Source organism: Hyperolius riggenbachi, chromosome 5, assembly GCF_040937935.1.
Source record: "Hyperolius riggenbachi isolate aHypRig1 chromosome 5, aHypRig1.pri, whole genome shotgun sequence".
Taxonomy (NCBI): domain Eukaryota; kingdom Metazoa; phylum Chordata; class Amphibia; order Anura; family Hyperoliidae; genus Hyperolius; species Hyperolius riggenbachi.
In genome coordinates this window covers 310215672-310234245 of record NC_090650.1, presented here as the reverse complement: position 1 = coordinate 310234245, position 18574 = coordinate 310215672, and the positions used below count along the sequence as shown (strand labels likewise).

Below are 18574 nucleotides of genomic sequence, written 5' to 3'. Positions count from 1 at the left end.
TGTCTATGCGTGCAAACCGCAGCGTTGGACGCGAAGTCAGCCGCCTTGCTCTTGGTACATGCGGCGGCTTTTCCACGTTTTCTCACACGTTGCCATATTTATTTCCTTATAAACAATGCCAGTTGCCTGGCAATCCTGTTGATCTTCTGGCATACATAGTGCCTGGGTCAAAACCCTGGAACAAGCATATGGCTAATCCAGTAAAACGTGAGTCAGCTTAGTCAGAGTATCTGATCTGCATATGTTTGTTCAGGGTCTGTGGCTAAAAGTATTAGAGACACAGGATCAGGAGGACTGCCAGGTAACTGGTATTGTTTAAAAGGAAATACATATGGCTGCCTCCAAAACGCTCTCACCTTGGGTCCCCTTCAATAATTAATAACATTTCTGTGCTGAAAGGCTGCATAGTGATCAGTTATCATACACAAAAATAATATTGCATTTGAACAAACATGGAAAGTGATGGATATACTTTAAATGAGCACAGCATTGCCACTTCATTCCCTCTTAACTAAGGTATTGTGTATCTTTCAGTTATATAGCTGCTCATACAGTATTTCTAATTATCTGGAGTAATAAGATATCAGCAGCATAACAGATGAATACAATAGCATTAAGTTTTGTTGTATTTTCACCTGGCTTTCTTTATACCACAGTAGATGTGTAGCTATGACCTTGTCCATTTGATATTGTGCAGGACTCTAATGGGCATGCTGGATAACTGGGAACAGCATGTGAAGCACAATAGAGACTTTTAATAATGTTCTTGGGGAGCCTGTGCTCCAGTCTGAAGAGGTTTGCAGAAGTTGAATCTGTTTAGTCAGCTGTACCTTCCCTACAGAAACATTCATTGTCTGAGCAGTTGTTGGATAGCCTGTGAAGATGAGCAGTGTTTAATAATAGCTATTAAATACCGGAAGAAAAAGGTTCCATTGTTGAGCAGAAGTTGTGAGAAGACCGGATAGTTAGATCGAGAGATGAAAAGAACAAATTGATAGCACTTCCACAAAGAACTGCCACGCCATGGATCACCACAGTCATTTTGTAGATATAGATAGAAATGGATTATAGTCTACTGAGAAAAGGCACCTCTAAAAGGTATCACTGATAGTTAAAAAGAGATATTGTGGAATAAGCTGGAGACTTCACAGGTCGTGACCCATCAATTGCAGATATAGCTGCAGACCATTATTTTGCACTCCGCATACAGGGAGAGGGAAATAAAAGATACAGTATATCTTTCCAGTTTTTGGAATACCTGAAGCTGCACTATTTTATTAAATTAACAGACTGTAAAGTAGCCTGGCTGTTGTTTGTAGCTCGGGGAAGGAGAAGCAGGGTGCGCACTGAAGGAAGCCTTATTTTGGTCAAAGGTTGACAGGCAGCAGCGATGAACTGGTTACTGGAAATAATGTGAGCACATGTTATGTGATTGAAACAGTTTATGGGAGTAAAAATGGAAAAAGGGCAGATGGAGGAATAGGAAATGCAGGTCATCTAGTCTGCCACTATGTGCAAGTGTTGTCAGCTGTGAAATAGCTTTGCACAAGCATACATTACTTACTATTGTTTTCAGTTCATATGCCATGCTGCCATCATCAAGCAAAAGGTGCATGAATGTCAGGCAAATCATAGGAGGAAACCCTTCTAACATTTAAAGTGAGATTGCACCTTACAGCTACAGCTCAGTGCTCTATAGGAAGTGATATTTTACAGGTAGACATACACCATACACTTATTGAAGTGATTCCTGGATTGCAGCTCTAATAATGTAAAATACTGTAATAATGTAAAATTATTTGTGCTTTGATCAGTTAACAGATATACCCATGTATGTATTAGTATCACAAACTACTTGACCAGCTCCCAACTGCCTCATGCCGATGGGTGGTGGGAACGTGGCTCTCTGGGGACCACCTAAGGCTGAATGGCGTAAAAGTGCAGTGGGCGGGATTAGCAGGGAACGTGCGCTCACTCGCATGCACCGTGATCAGCCTGCCAGCCGCGATAGGAGTTGGCAGGCTGAATTAAAAAAAAAAAGCAATCTACATTTGTTCAGTGCTGTGATCTAGCGCAGCGCTGTACAGGGGACAGCCTAGACACTTAACTGTCCCTCCCAACAGCTCACAATCTAATCCCTCTCATAGGTTGATGGCTGATGCCTATGAGAGTGTAATGTAGTGTATGGATTGCAGTCTAGGGCCAATTTGGGGGGGGGGGGGGTTAATGAAGAAAATAAATGGGGATTTTTATTTAAAAAAATAAACAATTTTAAATAATTGGTGGTGAAGTGCTGAATTGTAAAAAAAATCGCCTGGTCACTAGGTGGGTATAAACCACTGGTCCTCAAGAGGTTAAAGTGAACCTGAAGTGACATGGAAGAGTTAAAAAACGTTTTTTATTTTCAGTTTAAACATTTACAATGTAGATTTAATGTTTTATTGTCTCTGCTCAATGGCAATCTATTAAGTGTCCCAGAGCTAAAATATACGAACTATTGACTTTTTTTTATCTTTACCCTGCAGTCAGAAGTTGTTCTCTGCCGGAAAAAGTGTTATGACTGTAATTCCTTATCACTGAGGGTTATGCTATAATCCAACAAGGGGCTGACAAGAGAGAAACTGTAATTTGGCTGCCTGAAGGTTAACCCTTTCAGGCAGAAAAAAAATAAAAATAAACACAGCCTAATTACTAATAAGTTTGGCATGTGTACATACCTTATATCTTATGTCACATGTCACCTTCAGTGCACTTTATGTCCTTGAGCCAACTGTCACTAAAATGGTTTACTAAAGCACTCATAGGGCCTGATTCACAAAGCGGTGCTAACAGTTAGCACGCTAGTGAAAAGCCCTTTATCACGCCTAAACTCTGTTTAGGCATGATAAGTTTAGGCATGATAAGTTTTTAGGCGTGATAAGTTGAAGCACCAACTGGGTTAGCACCGCAGTGCACAGCTGATCAAAAGTTTTGCGCTAGCAAAGTCTGGTGCACTTTGCATAGAGTTTAATGGTGCTGCTTTGCGTGCAGGACTTTGCACGATATCTACACTTATCTAAACTTATCATGCCTAAACTTATCATGCCTAAACTGAGTTTAGGCATGATAAAAATGGTTATCACGCCTAAAGTCTTTAACTGGGTTATCACCGCTTTGCGAATCGAGCCCTAAGACTTTGACCTCAGAGTTCAACATATATCTCTCTGGAAGTTGCCCTTGGATTTTTTTGTCTACCCTTCTCACTATTGCTGTTCTGGAGTTATTTTACATCTCTATGCTGCTTTGAAAGAGGTTGACAGCAGTCAAATGGACTTCAAAAATCCCTAATGGTATGTGCAACTTTTTTTTACATCAAGCTGCTTTCAGATGGGTTTATATCATGCTGGTCTCATTTTTTCTTTCTGATTTTGTCAGATAACTCTGTCTTTTGCTTTCTCTGATATATGATCAGTTTGGGACACACTATGATACCAAACAGCAGAGTGACTACACAGCAGTGACTACTTTTCTTTTTTTTTTTAAACAAGAATTATGACTAAACCCGCTAGTCTGACAAATCAGTTTCATCCAGTTATTTATGAATATTTCTAGAGGTACCACTAAATGTGTCCTAGCCAACTTAAATATATTTGTAGAATAAGCAATACATTATCTCTGTCTCAAACAGTTCAGTGAGATATTATTCACAGTTCCAGTGGTTTGACTAGCTTTATAATCATTGAACAAAGAGAAAACCCCCAGTTCTCCCAACTTCACCTTATTCACTTTCCTTTCAGGTGCCAATCCTGATCTCCACATAACGCCATATAACAGGTGCAAAAATAGCCTACCACCATGGTCTGATTTTAAGGTAATCACTGAAAAAGACATCTTGGATATCCTCTCAAACCTTCGCCAGACTACCTGCGATCTGGACCCTGGCCCCACTAAGTTCATGTTGAAATGCCCTGAACTATTTACACCGGCATTCCACAAAATAGTCAACGGCTCCTTACAAGAAGGGTGGTTTCCCTCTACTCTGAAAGAAGCAATCGTCAGGCCTCTACTCAAGAAACCATCCTTAGACCCAGATGCTCTAAACAGCTACAGACCTGTCTCAAACCTCCCCTTTCTGGGAAAAGTTATTGAAAAGGCTGTCTACCTCCAACTTGAAGCCAGGCTCTCCAGAAACAACATCCTTGACCCTCTTCAATCTGGTTTCAGGAAATATCACAGCTGTGAAACAGCCCTCACCCAGATTTGCAATGATCTGCTCATTGCAAGAGACAAGGGTCAATGTTCCATCCTGATTTTGCTCGACCTCTCAGCGGCTTTTGACACAGTCGATCATGAAATCTTACTCAACAGGCTACAAGAGTACTGTGGCATAGATGGCATTGTTCTCCGGTGGTTCAACTCCTTCCTGGCTGGCAGAACACAAAGGGTAGCCTTAGGGCCCTTCCTCTCCAACCCTGTACCACTAAAATACGGTGTACCTCAGGGCGCAATATTATCCCCTTTACTGTTCACCATATACATGCTGCCACTTGGAGAAATCATACAAAAACATGGCCTGACATATCATTGCTATGCTGATGACACCCAGCTATATTTGTCATTCAAACCTGATGTCACAGACCCTACTCCACAAATAAACGCATGCTTAGCTGAGCTTCAGGAGTGGATGAATAATAATTGGCTAAAACTTAATGCTGACAAAACTGAGGTTCTTGTTATCGAGGGCCAGGGCTCAACAGCAAAGCAGCTCCAATCTCAACCAACACCGCTAAGGATAGGGAGCTCAGACCTGAACAACTCAGACTGTGTGCGCAGCCTGGGAGTACTGATTGATGGGAAATTAAGCTTCAGGAATCAAATCTCAGCTGTTGTGAAACATTCCTTCTTTCACCTAAGGAATATTGCAAGGATTAAACACCTAATTCCTTCAGAGGATCTTCCAACCCTAGTTCATGCCTTCGTCACATCAAGGTTAGACTACTGCAACGTCCTCTACACAGGCCTGCATAAGAAAGACTTACGCCGCCTGCAATTAGTACAGAATACCGCCGCAAGGCTGTTAACGAGCCAACCCCGCCATTGCCACATAACACCAACCCTGAGCTCACTCCACTGGCTACCGATAAAATGGAGAATTCTGTTTAAGATTGGCTTACTGACATTCAAATCCTTGCACAATCTGGGCCCTGGATACCTGAAGGACTTGTTGCAACTACATCACACTCCCCACAATCTTAGATCAAAAGGACGTAACACCTTGGTCACCCCCAGAGTCCACCTCAAAACCTTTGGAGACAGAGCCTTTTGTCATGCTGCCCCTACACTTTGGAACTCCCTGCCACACCCAATCAGGACAGCCCCATCCCTGGAAGCATTTAAGTCTAAACTGAAAACCTACCTTTTCAGTCTGGCATTCATGAACATCTGACTATCTCCTCTGTAACACAACCCAGCCTGAAACCCTGTATTAATCTGAGACACAGCTATGCGCTTTGAGTCCTATGGGAGAAAAGCGCTTTACAAATGTTATTGTATTATTGTATTATTATGTAGCCCAATGCCAGTAAAATCTGCATGCAATGCTCCAGAAGATTAAAAAAAAGTTGCTGTTTTTTTTTACCATTTAACTTTGTCTGTCACGTCACATACTGGGACTCAGCTAATAATTCTTCTAAGAAATGTTTTACCTGGCCTATTCGGTTTCTTCTTTTAGCTACTTTTTGGACTCTTGTCACTTGTCATATATCATGAATACAAACCCTGACACTTCCTATTCAATGTATTGGAGACTGGCAGACAAATGTGGCAGAGTACATTGCATGGTTGTGGATTAAAGGATTCCTTTTCTCAGTCAGTGACTTTTCGTCTTTAAGTGTCAGCAAAGTGTTTAATCATAGCATCGATCAAGTTCATGTCTTCACTCCATACTGCTTTTAATTCTCTTAGCAAGAAAACTTCCTTCTGATCAAGAGACAGAAATATACTAAAGCGTTGTGTGCAATGCTTGGGTGTATAGTAATTTAATATAAAAAATAAAATGACATTAATAAATAAAAAAAGGTCCTCTCAGATGCGACCATAATAGTGGTAAATAACCACCTTCATAACAAACTTTGGTACCTGGCCTACCCAGTGCCTTGGCATCCATCTTGTCACTGTGTGACACATCAAGGCCTTGCTTGTGTCTCTGGTCTGGATGTAAAGTTTTGCTTCTTTCAATGTAATACATCTTGATAGGTTACTTACATAGATCAAACAGAATTTCATTTTCACTCCCATCATTCACCTAGTTCTAGCTGATTTTCTTTCCTAAAAACTAACCTTAATTTCCCTTAATGAAACCCCTACCTAACCTTAACCTTTCATTCCTGACAAAAAAAACCCTTCCCGGGGGAGTTAAGGTTAGGCATCGGCCTAACCTTAACACACAAACCTCTTTACACACAATATTTTTACCCCTTGTTGATAACCCTCTAACATCGATATATAAAGTAAACCTCCTTCCAGCCAATATCCTAACCCTCCTTATCTACACCTAACTCTAACCTTCCTTATCTGTGCCTGATGCTGGGAATACACGGTATGTTTTTGTACCGTGTAATCGAGCAGCTGATGGCTCGATTGATAATTTCCAACGTGTCCGATCACTCACCAGTTCTATTCCCCGCTCGATACCATGGGCAGGACAATGGTAAAAAACAAAAAGAAGATAAGAAGCGCCCACGGGGACGAGTGGGAATCGATCCGGGCGCCCGCGGGGACGAGCGGGGATGCACCGGAAATGAGCCAGCGGCTCGCTTACACGGGCAAAAACATACTGTGTATGCCCAGCATAACATTTTTTGATACTTACTTTTCATGGTCAGTTTCAGCTGCCCAATCCTCCAACCCTTAACTGAAATATCAACTTCCTGACTGACTGTCTGTCTCAGGTTCAACACCTGGTATACTTCACTTGAGTATATAAATAATGATGGGCATGCTTTTTCTTTTCTTTCAAAAAAGAAATGCACATGATCAATTTTCCTGGTAGACTTCATCATAATGATCAAATCTGCCAGAGATCGATGCCGCAACGTGGCCACCTAATCGTAATTTAGACCATAAAATTGATCAAAACTATTGGTTGTGCAGGCTGAAAAGATCTCGGTCCAAAAGGGACAGTCAAGTGCGCGGCTGTAGAGGTAGTAGGTTTTGGGACGACTGATGAACCCCCTCCACACTCTCTCAACTATTCAAAATATGATCTTCTAAACCCATGGAGAGTTTCATGCTCCTCCTGTGTGTTTTTTGTTTATCGCTCCCTGGTTGTCTGTGTCCCATGACCTGACAACATGTACATGGTCATGTGACATACATGCCACCAGGTCAGGAAATATAGGTGCCCCAGCGGTGATGGAGAGAAGAGACAGGAGAAGCGGGCTGGCAAACTGGTGAGCACTGGCCTGGCCCGGGGGGGGGGGGGGGTGTCGGGTGCAAGTTGTGTGGGGAGACCTGGGGGCCCAGCAGATGTGTACAGTGTTTTGCAGTTATAGAATCCTCTCTGATCAGATGTAACCTCCCTGGCGGTATGATTATTATTATTTTAGGGGCTTAAAGTGGTGCAATTTTTTCATGAGCTTTTACACCCTAAAAGCAGGAAAAATATTACCGCTAGATAGATCTGCAGTCAGCAGTCAGACTCGGGGTTACCGCTCCTGGCTTCTTTTTTCCACCCCGAGTCTGGCTCAGGGTTACTGCCAAGAAGGTTAATCAGAGATCTATCTGATAGTTGAATCTGGTGGCCATCTATAAGCGTATGGCCACCTTTACTCCATGGGCTGCATCCTTGTTGCAGGTATGTGACTTTAAAACTACTGGACCCAACAATCAGCTTGACAACCAAGCAAAGGGCATTTTTACAAAACAATGAGCATGCCTCCATTTTAGTTGATCTGTTAATTTAAATGAATGTTTTTGCCTGAAGTCCTTTAGCCAAAAATAAGCAAGTTTAGAAACTTAAAAGTGTTTTTTTTTTCTATTTTTAAACATTCCATTTATGATATACAGTTGAATATTGGAAATGATGCTCTGAATAATTTTCATTGTACTTAGTGTTTTAAATAATTAACTAGTGACAGAAATACAGTATTATGCATTCTGCAATCCCTAAATTGGCACTTTATTTAACTGTGTATTGTGAGAAAAGCTGTAAATCCTATTCTGCCCTCCAGACATTATTGCATTTTAATTTTAACTGATGCTATATATCAGACTGAAATTGGAAAATCATCAGTGTGTTCTACTTCTGATAAGAGAGTTTTGTTGGTTTGAATTCTATCAAGATTTTGCAAGTTTTAAGTCAATGCAGAACTTGAGTCCTATGGGAGAAAAGCGCTATAGAAATGTTATTGTATTATTGTATTGTAACTTTAGGGAATTATTATTTTATCATTAAAAAGTGAATCTGATTATAAAAAACTACTTTTTTTTTCTTGTCGCCGCTTTTTCTGCCTGTGAAAAATAAACCTAGCCCTTCCCCGGGCTACAATGGGATGACTAAAGAAATAAAACTATGATGAGGTCATTACAATTATGGGGCACTACAGTGTGGTCAGTGTAACAGAAGGCACTGTAATGTGGACATGATAATGGAGGAAGGATGCACAATGATGGGGGCATTATAACCCTGCAGGTGCACAGATTTGTTTACATACTTTTATGATTTGTTTAACCTTTTATATTTGAAAACAGGCAAAGTAGGTTGGCAACCAGTTCTCTCATAGCAAACTTACAAAACCTAATGCAGAATCTATTAGTGGAACTGCTGGTCAGCAGTTCCACCTATGTCACCACTTTACTTCTACTCCTGCTGGAAAGGCAGCCTCATTCTCTGCATCTAGGGGAAACTCAGTTTTCAAGTCTTTTTGATGCAGTGGGGGCAATTTTGTCATATTTTTAAAAATGATTACATCTGAGCAGGTTGATGTAGCAAAAATGTATATCTTGCAGTCCTGGAGTTCCATAAAGAATGTTTAAAACACAGTTTGGGTTTCTGATGGAATCTTTTCATTTCAATGCAGGTGCAATAATTCAAATTTATTTTTGTTGAGCAAAAGCAATAAACCTTTTTCCAGCATGTGTATTATATTGTGATAACTCCTTGATGAGAAGTATAATTACAGTGGGTTCTGAGAATAAAAAATAAAAACAATAAATGGGAACTGCTAAAAATAACCTTGCTTAAGCATTTTAATTGAGAGATCTGCCCTCCTATACTGCAAAGGAAGACCAGCGGACTCCGGCACGCCAAAGCGGTAATTTTCTTTATTTAAGCACGGTAAGACAAATTACAAACAAAGCAGAGAAAGTCAACAGCTGTTTCGTGTGAAACAACACCTCCTCGGGACAAGACAAGACAACTTCTACAGTTCTAGCAATATTGTGAAAGTGTAACTTCACTTTCATTTAAAAAAAGAAGAAAATAATCTTTCATATAGTATTGATACACAAGTAATTTTGTTATTTTAAGAAAGATTGTATTTTTTCATCAGAATCCAAATGATTTTATTTTATTAAGGAATTTGACTTGGCAGTCGCTTAACAGACATAGGCCTCAATTCACTAAGATCATGCTGTAGATAATAAGGCAAGAGAAAACTTACCTCCACACAGTAAGAGAGTTATCTTATCTCTTCATTCCTTACGTTACCTCTACTGTAGTTAATTTACCTCCTCTGTAGTTAAGTTACCTCCTCTGTAGTTATTTTTACACACAGTTAATGAACAGCCTGTCTTTAACTCTGGAGTTATTTTAGGGATTAAAGAGTTAACTTAAAGACAGAAGAGTTAACTTTAGGCTTGCCTGAGGTAAAACTCTAGAAGAGTTATTAAAGACAGGAGATAAGCTTAGTGAATTGAGGCCATTGACAACATGATACAAGGACAGAAAAAATATACAGCGCAGCTCAAGATTTAAAATCTGGATGAGAAGCATTTATGTTCTAGTTCTGTGCTGTAATGCAGTTTCAAAATTTCTGTTTGTGCTGGATGTAAAGTGTGGTTCTGTATTAAGCAGAGCTACTGTCAGAGGGAAGAAACAGTTCCTGTGCCTGGAAGTTTTTGTTACAACTGACTGGTATATCACTCCTGAAGGTAGAAGTTGGAAGATGGACAGGTTGATAGAGGTCAGAGACAATCTTGGTTGCTCTCTTTCTGCATCTGCTAGCATAAAGGTCCTTCAGGGAAGGTAAAATGCAGGTTATTATTCTTTCTGCTGATTGGATAATGTGCTGCAGTCTCAACTTCTCTCATACAGAGCATGAGCCAAACCAGACAGTCATAGATGATGTCATGATGGATTCGATGATCACAGTATAGTGATTTTGGACCCAAGGAAATTTAATGTCTCTACTTGGTTCACAGCAGATCAATTTATTATTAGGGGAGAGAGGTTTTCCTAAAATCTATTATCATCTCCATGGTCTATTATCATCTCCATGGTCCAAATTGTTGCTGCTGCACAAGGAAGAAAGTTACTGCATGCCTACTGCATTTCTATATGCAGACTCGTCCCCATTTTGTATAAGACCAAATACTGTTGTTTCATCTGCACACTTCAGAACCTTAACAGATAGATCTGTGGAGATGGTATACTGCCAGTTAAAGCAGTGGGTAGAGCACACAGCTCTGAGAGGCTCCAGTACTTACTATTAAAGAATCTGAGATGTGTTTCTCTAGACTAACCTGTTGTCTCCTATCAGTCAAGAAACTGTTTATCCATATGCAGATGGGTCCAGGTGCAGCTAGTTGGGAGAGCTTGCTGTGTAACAGCGATGGTATTATGGTGTAGAATGCAAAAATTAAATCCTTTAATAAGTGATGTAAGGGCAACTGGTCTATAATCACTTAGATGTGAGCTTTTTTGTTTGTTTGTTTGTTTGCTTTTTTTACCACTAAAGCCTATCTGGGCAAGTATTTTCGTCCAGATAGGCACCGCTAAAGGCAAACTGGATGAGTTTTTTTGCATTTTCTGGTGCACCATCTGCTTTGTTTTAAGTGCATTACTTTTTAACTACTCATTAAAACATTGGATTCATGCACTATAAAGCACTCCCTTTTCTTTCACTTTGACTTCACGAAAGCTAACTGACAATATTGTCATTTACTTGACAAATAAATAATCCGACTGTCTTGTATTTAAGTATTTGCAAAGACAAATAAAGCAGAGAACATTCTGGATACAGAGAAAGCTAATCTGCATTGAATACTTTGCAATTACAGCTCAACACAACATGATTATTTTGCAATCGCAGCTCAACACAACTGTGATCTTATCAATTAGCTTCTGAGTGAAGCGGACTTTTCAGTATTAACCCCCCGATAACTTGAAAAAACACTCATATATTTATTTATGTGATTCCTGCTAGATTTGGTACAGCAGGCAAAGGGTGTATGACAGTACACCTGATTGGCTGACTGGCGTCTGCTGGCCAGATAGAGGCAGGATATTGCCCTAGCTGGAAGTTAGCAATTGTGTTTGTTGATATATTTATTTTCCCCTGGTAGCTTCCTGCTGTGATTAATTCTTTAAACCAGATATAATTGTTGAGTTTCATACCACTTTAATTCACCTGTGTTAGAAAAAATGCCATCAAACAGCCAACATACCTTTGTGAAAAAATAAATACTGAACTAACTAGTTGCATAACCTATAGCAATACTACCAGCCACTTCATAACACTTCATATAACTTAATTAAAACACATTAGTAATTGTGCACAAAATGCTTACAATAGGTTCTGCCTAACCATCTGTCTAGGGTTCAGGTCAGGATTTTTGATAAATCGCAAAGTTTTGCTTTGTTTCTTCTCAGCAATTTATGAGTACAGTACATTTTTTTTTTGTATTACCGTGTGCAACAACAGAAAAGAAGCAGAACTAAGTACCAAACATTCTCCTTAGAGTACACCTTTCATTAAGGAAATATGAGTGCAGCCATTATTTACTCCCTTTTAAATAATGCAAGTTTTCTGGCTGTAATTCTAATAATCTGGCTTTCAAACATGGATGAGGAAATTGTAGATTATGGATAGAGGAATATGCGCTAATGTATTGTTATCTCTTTTAATCTGAATATTTAATCTCCATAAAATAATAAAACAACAGTAAAACAATAAAAATTCAAATAGTCACCATTACTAAATTCACAATATCCCGGTTCACGTTCATACCATCCACATTCACTTCAGACGCACTAAATCTTGCAAAAATGCTCAAAAGGAAAAAAGGCAGACCCCAAATCCTATATAAAACTTCAAGTCCGCGACCGATATTATAATCAGAAAAATCAGTCTTCAATATAAGTGAAATAGATTGCAATCTATTGTAGGCATAATTTAAGTAGCAAGACTCACCGCCGTTATACCACTGGCTGTGGGACCCGTCCTGTTTGCATACAGCGGGGTTTGGTATAAGTCTTTAAGCTTCTTCGAGTAACAGCTTAGCACATTAACTCATTCAAAGATACCTTAATTGATGAGGAAATGGCAGTGTTAATGTACAGAGCATACAGTTTATGGAGGAAAAGTGTGACAACAAAGGAAATCCATATACCTCTTCTTATGAGAAAAATGAGTTGTGCATTATAATTGCATTGTTTATCTATTCCTTATACTGTAACTGTATTATTTGAAAACAGCGTGAAAGCATTAACATATGTGTTAGTCACTAATAAAGAAAAACTTTTGGTAGATGCTTGCAGATAAATTATGAATGTTTTGTAGCGTTTTATATCCTATGGAAAGAATGTTGAGTCTCAGAAGGGGGTAAGCACTAATTTGCGGTTAGAAAAGTAATGTGCATAAAGTCTTACGCTCTTGATGAGTACAGTGTAATGCAATACATTATATGCAATGCATTCCAATCTACTTGTCATACATAAGAAGATACACACGTATTACTGCTTAATGCAGTTAAGTGCATACACCCCTTAGTTTCTTTATAAATTGTTGTTTATATCTAGAACTAGTAATATTAAATGTCTTGTCTTATTTTATATCTGTGCAGGACCCATGCAAGAAACTGTCTATGACTTCTGGAGAATGGTGTGGCATGAAAACACTGCCAGCATAGTCATGGTTACCAACCTAGTGGAAGTGGGAAGGGTAAGCCTTTTTTGATTTAAGGCCTTGTGTCTTCTTTATTTCACTGTTCCTCAATGCTGATATCATAGAGTAAGTGCCAATTTCTGATCATGTTTTCTACACTTTACGGTAAGAGTACAGGTGTACTATTAAATAACTTTAAGGGGTCATCTCCACTTTGATTGAAAACAAAATTACCTAACATTTGTATAAGTTATTTTTGTAAGAAAATAGTTTTAAAAAATGTGCTTTTCCATCCCAATTGGCAGCCAATTATGACTTTTCAAAATGTGTCTGCAATATTGCGGTTCTGAACACACAGTTAAAGAGGAACTCCAGTGAAAATAATTTAATATAAAAAGGTGCTTAATTTTTACAACAATTATGTATACATGATTTAGTCAGAGTTTGCTCATTGTAAAATCTTTCCTCTCCCAGATTCACATTCTGACATGTATTACATGGTGACATTGTTACTGTGGGCAGATTATGTAGCTGTTCTGGCTTTAACAGACAGCTATAAACAGCCATTTCCTGTGTGTGTCATTGTTACATTGTGGCAGTTTGCCCAGAGTACCGTACGGTACCAGAGCCTCTTGTGGGAGGGGTTTCAGCACAAAATCAGTCATACAGCGCCCCCTGATGGTCTGTTTGTGAAAATCATTATAATTTTCATGTAAAAGTGGGTATCAGCTACTGATTGGGATAAAGTTCAATTCTTGGTCGGAGTTTCTCTTTAAGAGTGAACATTGTCAAGTCCATTTAAAACTGTTAAAACCTTATAAGAGTGTGGAAGTACTTGCCTTCTAGGAAGAAAAAGTCTATGGTGTTAAGAAAAAAATGAATTGAGCACCAACCAACACATTTCACTGGACGATATCTGCTACCTTAGGTTAAAGGACAACTGAAGCAAAAGGGATATGGAGGCTGCCATATTGATTTCCTTATAAGCAATGCCAGTTGCCTGGCTGTCATGCTGATCCACTGCCTAAATACTTTTAGCCATAGACCTTAAATAAGCATGCAGATCAGTTATTTCTTACATTAATTTCAGATCTGACAAGACTAGCTGCATGCTTTTTTTCCTGGTGTTATTCAGACACTACTGCAGCCAAATAGACTAACTGATATTATTTAAAAGGAAAAGGAAATCAATATGGCAGCCCCCATATCCCTCTCACTGCAGGTGTCCTTTAAAGTGCACTGTTAGGAATATGTGTAGCATCCATACAGTTAAAAGGATCCCCTAGTAATCTGTGCATTAGCTGCATCACAGGACAATGGAACTTTGAAGTCTGGAATAGGATTTTTATAGTTAAAGTGTACCAGAGCTCTGTATAAATATAAAAAAATATATATACCTGGGGCTTCCTCCAGCCCCATCCGCTCGGATCGCTCTCAAGCTGCCTTCCTCCGATGTCTGCAGCGCCGGTACCAGGTCCCCGCACTTCCGTCAGTCTGAGCCAGTCTAATGTAAGGGAAGTGCGCCCCCTACGTATCTCTCCCGTAGCTACTGGAGAGATACGCAAAGAGCGCACTTCTACTGCTTAGACTGGAGCCAACTGACGGAAGTGCGGGGACCCGGTACAGGCGCTGCAGACATCGAAGGCATGGGAGCGATCCAAACGGATGGGGCTGGAGGAAGCCCCAGGTATGTATATTTTTTTTACTAATACTGAGCTCTGAGTCCCTTTAAATTATAATAAGGGAGAGGTTACAATGGAGAGGGGTGAGACAGCACCCATACAAAGGAGAAGGTGTGCCCAGGCAAGCAGCGTTCCACTCCACCGGAGCTGTTATATTCAGGAACCAAGTCGTGTAGGCACCACCACTGTAGTTAAAGCTTCTTTATTGATCACATCAGGTTAAAAGCAGTGAATACGATGACAGACTGCTGTTTCGAGCAACCAAGCTCTTCTTCAAGTCTTCATCAACTTGACCAAGAGCTTGGTTGCTCGAAACAGCAGTCTGTTGTCGTATTCACTTCTTTTAACCTGATGTGATCAATAAAGAAGCTTTAACTACAGTGGCGGTGCCTGCATGATTTGGTTCCTAATAAGGGAGAGGGAATCATAGGTTTGATGAAAAATTATTGCTGACATTCCTTGTTTCTTCTTCAGGGAAATTGTCTTTTTACATAATTTTCTAATAATTCCCTACAACATGTGTTAATAATGACATGACTATGTACTCTGTAAAGTGCTTTTGAGCAAGAAATTTTCCCTTTTTTTTTTTTTTATAAAGTCTATCGGGATGCATTTTTCAGGAAATTGTATGGTGTAGGGTAGGTTGTCAGTTGCTTGATTAATATGTCAGTTGCTTGATTTATAAACCAAAAAGTTTGTAATAATATTTCTCATAATGATTGAAAAATGAAAATGTGTGATACATTAGTCATATGTTTCAAAAGTTTCAACCAATTGAAAATGTCAGAATTCTTGAATCTAAAAAAAAAAAAAATTGTCTGATGTGTGACCACCTTAAAGAGAATCTGTATTGTTAAAATCGCACAAAACTAAACATACCAGTGCATTAGGGGACATCTCCTATTACCCTCTGACACAATTTCGCCGCTCCTCGCCGCATTAAAAGTGGTTAAAAACAGTTTTAAAAAGTTTGTTTATAAACAAACAAAATGGCCACCAAAACAGGAAGTAGGTTGATGTACAGTATGTCCACACATAGAAAATACATCCATACACAAGCAGGCTGTATACAGCCTTCCTTTTGAATCTCAAGAGATCATTTGTGTGTTTCTTTCCCCCTGTTCTCATGCACTGAAGTTTCAGGCTGCTCGTTTCTTCCTGCAAACAGCTTTGCCCTTGTCTGTAATTCTTCAGTATGTGAAAGCCCAGCCAGCTCAGAGGACGATTTATCCAGCTTGTAAAAGATAAGAGAGAAGAAAGAAGCTGCCCTAATCTAAATAATACACAGGCAGTGTGCATAGAGGGGCCTGGAAGGGGGAGTTCATAGCAGAACCACAACACTGAAGAACTTGGCAGCCTTCCAGACACAGGCCGACAAGTCTGACAGGGGAAAGATACATTGATTTATTACAGAGACTGTGATAGTAGAAAGTGCTGCAGTAAGCTAGAACACATTAGAATAGCTTTTGGAACTTGTAGGATGATAAAAAACAGGATGCATTTGTTGTTACGGAGTCTCTTTAAGGACTATTGCCAATAGTTTGAGCTGAAGGGTTAATTGAGCTTTTCTTGAAGCTAGAATTACGTCTAGCTGCAAGAAGTACACATAACTCTTTGCTAAATGCCTGTTCATGTGAAGCTGTAAGGCTCTATACAGTTCATGTTTTCTGAAAATGTGGAAGTGCAACGTAATTCACTTTAGACACTTATGTATGAGACTTTAAATTAAATGTATGTTTACAGGTTCTTCACAGTTACAGTAATGTAAATAAAAGGCCACTGACTGCAAATGCCAAGGGAGTATGGACTAGGCTGGCAGCTAGGACAATTACATATGAACAAACTGAATGGCAGAGTTTTATAATGACTCACCTATGAAGGTGTTGACTGGTGTTGACTGTGCTTTGAAGACAGATTGTTTACTATGGCACTAAAATACAAATTAGGTACTATGTAACTCTATGAGTCCAATTTATTTAGCTGAGGGTTTGCAATTTGCATTTGGCAATTTGCAATTTATTACAGCCGACAACACCACACTCGATGCAACTGCAACATACTCAGCCGCATGTGGCTGCAACATGCAGAAATTGCTGAGATTGAAAGTTTTCTGCACATCAAATGCTTGCTTTTGGGTATTATTGATATTAATAGCAAACCAGTGTCTTTTTGTGCATGTTTTTCTGTTCATAGACCTAAAGCAATACTCCAAGGCAAGAGAGGAATGGTTTCAAAATGCAAAATAAAATACGAGGGCCCACTAGAATAAAATTGCAACTACATTCGAGCCGAGTCCACAAACTGTTATGACCTATACGGTGGAGATTGTCAGTCCCAAACTGGTCTCATTACTCACAGGAGTTGCTTCTCAAAAATGGACAGATTGGCCTCAATAGCCATAGCTTACATTCACTGGAAGAGGCCTACTGCATCACAAGGATGTGCTGGGCTGGGGGAGCACATTGTGGAGCACATTTCAGTGCATTGGTTCTGCACTACGATGCAGCAATATAGGCAATTCTTATGACTGACACTTTGATATATGAGACCTGAGCATCGTATATTGCAGGCATAACAGTGGGGTGGTGGAATCTAGCTGTCCTGAAAGATATATTGTATAGAAATATAGACCATATATAACATATGTTGCAACGCAGTGTAATCTATCTGCCTAATTCTAGTAAAATATCGGTAATATTTTACGAAACACCTGTTCTAATGCTATTCTCACATGAGCCACCCTGCTACCGATAACTTACCCTAACAAGCTCCACCGTTGCATAATTCACTGATATTACAATAATTTTTGATGGTTTTATGCTGCGCCCAAATTACCGTGGCTGCCCCATGAAAAATGTTACAGCGCTTAAAATACTTTGAAGAAATAGCCCTTTTTACCTTTTTTTAAATGATTTGGAACAGACATACCCAGTTAGTTTGTTCAGTTGCTCCATGTGAACAGGCTGCCAGTCAGATTTGCTCAGGCCTCATTCATATTACATAATGCATGCACAAACCCAATTTCATGCACGCGTTATGACCTATGGCGTGACATCGAGAAGTTGCGGTGCAATGCTGATCAGCGACATTAGTTCTAATTTAACCGACGGGGAAACGCAGCGACTGGACGATTCAAAGCTCCCAGATGTGTTACAACGTAACACTCTGGAACGCTTTGTCTAATGTGAAAGGTAACATGAAAGTCTATAGACTTTCATGTTATCCCGCTTATCGCATCCTAAGGTGATCCAACAAAATGCACGGATCAGCTTCTAGTGTGAAAGAGCCGATAGAGCTTATATGAAGATACTGCACTGTACCAATGCGAATCAGGTAACTGACATTACTAACTGTAATTGCAGGCAGAGATCAACATGGGACTGTGTTTACTTTCATTATTTTTCATCACTGCAAGGTTCCTATAAAGGCTCAGTGACACAGATAGTATATTTGGGGTTATCTTACTGCTACTTGTACAAAAAAATCTAAATAGTATTGAGGAAAAAAATCCTCCTGATTTAGGTGAGTTGATTATTAAACACCTGAACAAAAACTGCTAAGTGGTAGTGTCAGTAGATAGACTGCACGATCTCCAGTAAGGAAGATCCACTGAAATACCTGGGTGCAGTTTGACCATCATCCATATAAGTCAGGCCTTTCTCTTATTATAGAGCATACATGTCAAACTCCGGCCCATTATAGAGCATACATGTCAAACTGATGGGCAAATCATGTTAAACTGAGGGCCAAATCTGATGGCTCCGAGGGCCAGATTTGGCCCTCAGGTGGTTTCCCCACTTTGCATTA

At 39.6% G+C, this 18574-nt stretch overlaps 1 protein-coding gene across 5 annotated transcripts in view; it reads left to right on the top strand.

The window, feature by feature from the left end:
* The window catches only part of PTPRM (protein tyrosine phosphatase receptor type M), a 995286-nt gene that overhangs the window by 886358 nt on the left and 90354 nt on the right, over positions 1-18574 (top strand). For all 5 annotated transcript variants that reach the window (XM_068237197.1, XM_068237198.1, XM_068237195.1 and 2 more), the window contains one exon: positions 13045-13142. In XM_068237197.1, the coding sequence (XP_068093298.1) occupies positions 13045-13142 (98 nt within the window). The remainder of the gene's footprint in view (positions 1-13044; positions 13143-18574) is intronic.